General features: G+C 37.4%; 1 protein-coding gene across 2 annotated transcripts in view; it reads right to left on the bottom strand.

The window, feature by feature from the left end:
* amacr (alpha-methylacyl-CoA racemase) overlaps nt 1–8,092 on the bottom strand; it is a 59,311-nt gene that overhangs the window by 1,551 nt on the left and 49,668 nt on the right. The window contains exons 1-5 of one of the 2 annotated variants that reach the window (XM_086096379.1): nt 5,507–5,620; nt 4,308–4,564; nt 4,053–4,196; nt 3,137–3,297; nt 595–781 (exon numbers count right to left, since the gene is read on the bottom strand). In XM_086096379.1, coding sequence (XP_085952505.1) covers nt 595–781; nt 3,137–3,297; nt 4,053–4,196; nt 4,308–4,554 — 739 coding nt within the window. In that variant the 5' untranslated portion in view covers nt 4,555–4,564; nt 5,507–5,620. Of the gene's footprint in view, nt 1–594; nt 782–3,136; nt 3,298–4,052; nt 4,197–4,307; nt 4,565–5,506; nt 5,621–8,092 lie in introns of those variants that run through there. The other variant, XM_086096380.1, reaches the window with a different exon arrangement.

Raw genomic sequence — 8,092 nt, 5'->3', positions numbered from 1 at the left:
GTGTGCTCTTTTAGTAATTGTATTACCGGTAAGCCATTTTTTATTATTATTATTATTTGAAGTATTGTTAACCCTGTAGCTGCTTTTAGATGTTGTACTTTCAATTACAGTATATGAAGCATATTGAGTTATATTGTGTACGAAATGCGATATAAATCAGTGACTTTTTTTTTTAAACAACCCGTCGATACTGCCTAGCTACTGGTAAAAGTCAAGTGGGATCTGTTTTTCTTTTCGTTTAAAACAAAACCAAAACATGATACTATAATTGCCTTAAAGTCAACTAGCTTAATGCTAACACATATTGGGAAACAAAATAGCCAGACTAACGAATACCCTGAGCAACAGATATTTGAATACAAAATGGTGGTGCAACATGTTTGACAATTATATAAGAATACTATAGCAGGTGTATATTCTTCATCCTCTGCAAAGAACAGCTCATATTATTCCAGCTTGCTGAGGAGCTGAGACCTCTCTTATCGAGATGACTTCACGAAACCTTTCTGTGACGCTTCCAGTCTATCTGTAGCAGCCTGCTTTTGAGGCCCGACAAGGTCATTTCAGAGCGCAGGTAAAAATAATTCAACAAACCTCGAAGCAGTTGCTTGTAGAACTGCGGCTCGATGGCGCCCACGGCAACATGCTTGTCGTCGGCCGTCCGGTACGTGTCGTAGAAAGGAGCGCCGCCGTCCAACATGTTCTCCCCGCGAGGACGATCCCACAGGCCGATGCTGCGGGATTTCCACACGAACGAGCCCACGTAGGCAGCTCCTTCCACCTGGGTGCAGAAATTGGAAAAAGGTGGACGCGAGATACAGATCTTGAACTGCTAATATATGCTTTTGGGATTATACTTTACTGTTTAAATCATGAACTCATTCAATCCAAGAGCATACAGAAGGCTTTGTTGCAGCTTCTGACATGAAGAGGTGGCTTAAAGCAATGGTAATTTGGTTTAAAAAAAATTTGGTTTAAAGAGTTTAAGAGCCATGTTGCAACAAAGCTCATGTTCCCAGTGTTTTTGCCAGGAATGAGAATATTGACGAAACTTAGCTATATTCTAATGCTAATGTCTGCAAAACGGAAACAGATACAAATATACTTTTTTTTCCTGATGAAAGAAGAGACTCTAAATCTTTCTTTTGGGGGGTTCCATGTTTTTATAGCAATACACCCAATATTCTGTGGGCCTTCCAAAATCAGTCAAAACCCAGTAAAACAGTGAAAATGGCTGGGAGTGAATGAGTTCATTTAGGATTATTTTTCTATTAGACATTTTTAGATTGGCCGTCAAGTACTTCTTTTTTTTTCCCGCTATTCACGGCAGGGCTCTTTAACTATTATGTGAATTGTGGGGGGCTTCTTATATTGTGATGGATAAAAATAGGAAACCACAGCGGACAACCTTGAATGCATTCACAAGAAGAGGGGGGGGGGGGGCACAAAGGCTGCATTGCAACCTTTTAAATCAGACTTGCAATGTGCGTGTTAAAACGCCGTGTTGTTCTTCTTGGTGATTGTACACTGATGGACAAAAAAAAAAAAAAAAAACACGCCCACGCTCCTTGAGATGGACGTCAAGACAAAGAGACATGAGACTTGTCTCTGACACTTTGACAGATGCGCCGCCGTCGCCGCTAATGCCACCACGGGCTCCTTGAGTGCATCGCCGAGGGGAAAATGACAAGAAATGTCAGCGCCTTTTAGTTACGCGGTGCAATGCGTGATGCAACTCATCAGGCAGAAAAGCTGTGTGGTTTTTATTGTCAATGACAAAAGACACTTTGCTGCTTTCGGTCTAAAACTGACATGCCCAATGAAAAGTAAATCCCACGCTTAAGTTAACTTTTATTAAACTGTCAAAATCAGCAGGAAAAAATCCACTAAGTCACTGATTACAAATCGGTGTGCTGTGGCATTTATAGCTCATCAGAAATATCCAATTTCACATAAATAGGTTCAAAAATTAGGGATAGACCGATTATATGTGCCGGTATTTGGCCTTTTCACAAATATCGGCATTGGCCTTTGAAAAAAAATCTTTAGGCCGACAAAGCTGGTATCTCACGGAGTGGTGAATTTTTCACTGCCTGAGAAGATCTTTTTAAACCTTTTCGAACCCGGACAAAAAAAACAAATTAGATACATTTTCATATATTTGTTGCTCAGTGAGGTACAGGAAACTTTTCATTTATGGATTTATTTAAATTTCCACTTTGTTAAAAATGATGACCCTGGGAACTCCCTACACCTTTTATTAAAATAAATGAATAAATAAAGTTAATAGTTTTGGAAAACTATTTGCAGTAAAAAACTTTAGGGAACTATTTCCTTGCTTAGTTTTTTATTTTACAGATGCTAATGACGGAGGAAGCTCCCTGCAATTTTTGTCATAATATATGTTTAAAATGAAAAGTTTTTTGTTGTTGTTGTTTTTTTAAAATGCTAATATTTTCTCTATTACTGCAAATGAATATCAGTTATCGGTTTCCTTGACTACTAATAATCGGTCTCAGCCTTGAAAAAAAATCATATCTGTTTATCACTACCAAAAATTATTTACTACAAATATTGTACAAAGAACAATTAAATTACCGTATTATAATTACACCAACAAAACCCATTATTTTGAAGCAGTTCTATGATTTTCTGACATCCACTCACATGGAAAAGTTCAATTGGAAACGTTTTCTCCTGTGGGAGGAGTAAAATAAATAACTATCTGGTTGAAATGTTATCACCATGGATGAAGATTCCTTGTCGGGAGGTCACAGTTTGGATTGCGGTGGTGTTCCTCAAGGTTCAATTTTAGGCCCAACATCTTTTTAATACAAATATGCAGCCACTTGTCGCGGTCAAAACGGGACAAGGAATACGTTTTCATAGTTTGTGCTGATGATACCGAGTTTTACATTTGCCAGATTGATCATCTTTTTAATTGTATTTTAGAAATGAGACCTGGATGAAAGTTGAGCAAGCAATCCGTTTTTTAGAACCATTTACGCACATTACTGGCGCAAAATGAGAACTGAGTGCAACCTTGCTTTCTGTGCGGCTCCTTTTAGAACCTTAGATAAATCCCATCAAATTCGGGAGCCACAGACTGTGAAGCGGCAACCTCTCTTTTGCTTACCATGCTCGCGTCGATGATCTGCCCTTTCCCCGACTTCGCCCGCTCCAGCAACGCCAGGACGATGCCGAGAGCGCAGGTGAGCCCGCCTCCCGCAAAGTCCGCTAAGAGATTCAGAGGCGCGCACGGCTTCTCTCCGCTGCGACCCAGGCGGGACAAAAGCCCTGTGAATGGCAGGGGACCAGACAGAAAATGAAAAAAAAGGAATGAGGAAATAAGCATGCAAGGATGGCATCACAGAGTTTGTCCACAACGGGCGACCAAATTTACACAGTGCAAGAAAAGCAAATGTGTCAATACTTTTGCAATTGAATAATGGATAATACGCCCACCAGCAGAGCTTTATTGTTTTGTTTTATTGTGAAGGAAAATTTACAAATGTTTTTTTTTTTTTTGCACAGCAACTCTTTGTCTATCTGCATTGCAGTCACACAGGAAATGTTAACAAAAAGCTGGAAAAGAGCTTAACAACAAGCACATTTATGCTTAAATGCACGTAGTTATGTGTTACATTTTATTCCAAGTGAAGATAAGAGTCCACCTTCATCACCTTCTACAATTTGTTGTATAGGCTATTTATTTATTTATTTATTTGTTCTTGCTTTTATTTTGCCTTGTTTACTCTGGCAATCAGGTCTCAATTGCCTTACCTGGATAAAGGATTTAAAAAATGAGTTTAAAGAAAGTGGTACCTTGACTTAGAAGTATTCAATTACTCAAGTGAAAATACACAAAATACAGATATAAATTCCATACAAAAAAAATAAATATATATATATATATATATAAATAAATAAAATAAAATAAATAAAATAAAATAAAATAAAGAGCAATGATGATGACATTTCCGAATGAACAATACTGAGCTCTTTAAGAAAAAAAGAAAAAAAGATATAAATTCCGTATGTCTTTTTCGTACCTGACATGGCCAGGTAATTGATGTCATGTCCAGCTGCCGTGGCATACATTCCGCTTTGCCCATATCCCGTAAGGCGTGCGTACACCAGGCCGGGATTTTCCTTGAGCAACTCCTGTGGACCAAGACCGAGTTTCTCCATCACACCTAAGAGACCATAAGATAGGTGAGTTGTACTTTTTCCTCATCATCGCGTCCCCCCCTGCTACACTTCCATTCATTATTCGCAACCCCGCTATATGATTCTCATGGTCCCACCTTTGCGGTAGGGCTCAAGGACGACATCAGACTGGACGCAGAGCTTCCGGAGCAGGGCGACGCCCTCTGAGGTCTTCAGGTTGATGGCTACCGAGCGTTTGCCGCGAGTCTGCGAGTCCATCGAGCCTCCGGCCTTCGTGCGGTCTACGCGGACCACCTTGGCGCCGAAGTCGGCCAGTATCATCCCGCAGAATGGTGCCGGAGCAAGTCCCGCCAGCTCGACCACACGTACCCCGGCCAATGCCATGTTGAAAACACTAAAAACAAATGTTTATAGAAATGCATATTGTTGTTTTAATATGGATGTGCAGCAGATGTGGAACCTTAAATGCCATTGGATTCGGATTTATTAGAACATGTCAATCAAAGTATTAATGACAGTTATAAGTACATTTTCCGTAATGTGCTTGCATTGTGTTGCATGTCAAATTTTGAGTTGTGGGAAAGCTTCAGATACAACGCTGCTTGAGTGACGTGAAAAAAACAATTGGTGCAATTAAGCTACTGCAATGCCCAAGCACATGGGCAAGGAAAGCCACAATACAAAGTCTCACGTAGCTGCTGTGGACCACAACTCACAACCAAACTCACCCGCCAACCTGACTCCAACTCTTAATGACTCCAGCTCTTAATGACATCCCCCCCAAGCCTCCATCAAGCACATATTAACAATATATACAGTACTAATTATTAATCTATACATTTATTTATTAACATTCTCTTTTATTGTGTGTGTTTTTTTTTTGTTCAGTACAGTGCTATTTTCTTTATTAAAAGGGAGCAAGAAAAAAGACAGGTCGCTTAGGCCAGGTGATGCTGGAACTGATTAATGACGTTTTAATTTGTGTCAGTGGGGAAAATTGAGTTGATATAAAATTAAGTGACGAACTGAAATCGCAAATCGAGGTACCACCGTTGTTGTTGGGGGAAAAAACTCATCGGAAGTGTCCACGGTTCCTTGAACGCACCACGGCTAAAAACAAAGCTAGCTTGTTCGTGTTGACAGAAATTTAGCCTAAAATACAGGTAGTCCAAAGTCCAAAGTGACACATCATAATGTTATCTGTGGGACAGTTGCTGCGAACAGCGACTATTCCCGACATTCAACGAACACGACAAACACATGCTTTAAGTATTGGACAACTTTTGCGTTTTTCTATCGTGACCAAAGTAATACCAAGATGACAAGTTAGGCTAACCTGCACTTTCTTTCCACTGCGAGTTGAATCGCTTGTGAAGTTGCGCGCGCAGATGTCACGGGTCATGTGGCGATGAAACCATTGGAAGATAAATACGTTCCGCGTCAGTCACGTGATAAAAACAGCTTATCTTAAAAACAGTACACTCTAGATAACTGTGGGTCAGAACAATAGTGTAATTAGTTTAATACGCTGTTGAATTAAATGTTAAGTGTTCATTTATACGTTACAGAAAGTATTTGCTCAGATTGTACGGTGGACCCCGCCTCGTTGAGTGTAGACGGCGTACGCGGACACTGAAAACTAACTACACGCACAAGTCTCTGCGGCCTCAAGGTTTTCTGGGAAATTGAGTTTGGGATCAGCTAAAATAGGAACCTGTACAACGAACGACTATGTTTACATTCAGGGTTTATTATATCATTTATTTATTTATGGTTAAATAAGTGCAAGCAAAAAATAAGCTTGGTTGCAAAATTGTTGGTAAACATTTAACATATACTTTTTTTAAACTCAGTTCATTGTCTGCACCGCCTTCAAAATTGTTCCGACACAGCATTTTTCATCGTGGTGAGGTGTAAATATAAAATTATTTTTGACAATCCTTCTGCTTTCCTATTCCTTCATTTTCCACTTCATTGTGCAGATTTAGTTGCATCAGCACAAATCTGAAACATGTGTATTGAAAACATCGTATAAATAAATATTTAATACATTTACAAGATTAATATGGCAGGTCCCTGGAGAGCGTGTCTGTGTTGCAAGAATATACAGTGAGATTATTCATTTGTTAATCTTTCTTCCAATGATCTTATGTGATAAGAAGCGCACAAGATGCGCGTGAAGAGTTGCTTGTGGCACATTCTTCAAAATACCAAAGCACAAAAGAAATGAAACATTTTTTTTTTCAAATCCCAAATCGCGAGTTTATGTTAGTAGACTTTCTCAGCTTCACAGTGACCTTTGCCGGTATTTATTTAAATACTGACATATACAACAATATCGATTGGACAGTCGTGTTTTGAACTTTACGACTTCTTCTTCACTCTATTCTTTCAACACAGTGGAGGGAATCATGTGTTTAATTTCCAAGTTTGTCACTTACAAAAGTATGTTGGTTATTTATTGATTATAGTGATAGACAAAATCTGTCAAAAATGCATTAAAAAAAATCGATATAAAAGTTAGAACGTGGATTTTAATGAGTTAAATGTTTACTGTATTTGAGCCCCAAGGGGAAAAAAATAAGGATGGAACTGAAAGAAGATGTTTAATGTGGAAGTTTAAAAAACTCTGCTTCCCTCTATTGGCCGTGCACTATAACTGCATTTGGTCCTTAAGCTCGATAATGAATTTTAATAACTTTGAAAAGGTCCTCGTTGCTTGAGACACAGTGACAGGAAAAGTATGAGCAATTAAACTAATAATAAATCCAAAACATGTTTTTTTTATAATAATAATAAAAAGTCAAAATATTGATAAAAAAATATCTAAATATTGATTTTTAAAAAAAGTCTAAATATTGAGACTGTATTATTTATTTTCATTTTATGAATAAAATATATTAATGTAATTATTAATTATTATTGGATAAAAACATCTTAAGCATTTAAGACCCTTTGCAACTGTTTAATAATAATAATAAAATAAAGCCAAAGAGAAAGCTAAATATAAAATGCATTGCATAGTATAGCAGCCACATTCTTGCAACTAAGGAAGCAAATGGGAATGGCTCCCACGAGAGGGATTGCAACAATGTCATGGATCTGTGCCGCAGGACCTTTCCTGTAATATCACAGCCAGGAAGTCAAGTTTCCATGTAAACACAAGGTCCTGAGAAGCATACAGACGGGACACCAGGCGGTGAATAAACACACTGAGTACATACCATTGATAAAAAAAAATAAAGATGAAAACATCACAACTGTATAAAATGACTTAAAAAGACTAAATGTAATCAAAATAATTGTAAATGCTTAAATAGCGCACAACTTCCTTCTCTAACCTTATAGCATTGGTACCTGTAAGCCAAAGAAAAAACTTTAAAGTTTCCTGAATGAAGAAAGACATTGTTAAGATATTATTATATTAAAAGTACAGTCAAAAGTCAGATTTTTTTAAAGACCTGTAATATTATAAGGGGGGGGGGGGGGGGGGGAAAGTTGTATTTTCAAAAAGTTTAAGTATTATTTTTTTCCCAGAATAAGGTTGTACATTTTTTAGTAAGAAGCTGCATTATGAGAATACTTTTTTTTTTTTCAAGAGTACTGTATTTTTAAAGAATTAAGTCACAAACTTGATAAAGTATTTATTTGGGAATTCATTTTCACACTTTTTGAGAGAAAAAATGGCAAAGTGCAAGGAAATAAGATACAAGAAAGACTTACGAGAAGAAAAAAATTGCGACAATAAAGCGATAAAATTTAAGATGTTACAAGAAAAATTATGTCGGATTTTTGTCATTTAAATGCCCAATATTGTTTTGCAAAAACTTGTAATATGATATTACATTAAAAAATATATATAAATATGAGAAAAAAGTATTTTTGTTTTTTTTATTACAGCAAAAAAGGTAAACCATTCATA

The sequence above is a fragment of the Leptonotus elevatus genome, chromosome 15 (genome assembly GCF_054856555.1).
Source record: "Leptonotus elevatus isolate MCC_2025b chromosome 15, RoL_Lele_1.0, whole genome shotgun sequence".
NCBI lineage: Eukaryota > Metazoa > Chordata > Actinopteri > Syngnathiformes > Syngnathidae > Leptonotus > Leptonotus elevatus.
This window is presented reverse-complemented; position numbering and strand designations above follow the sequence as displayed.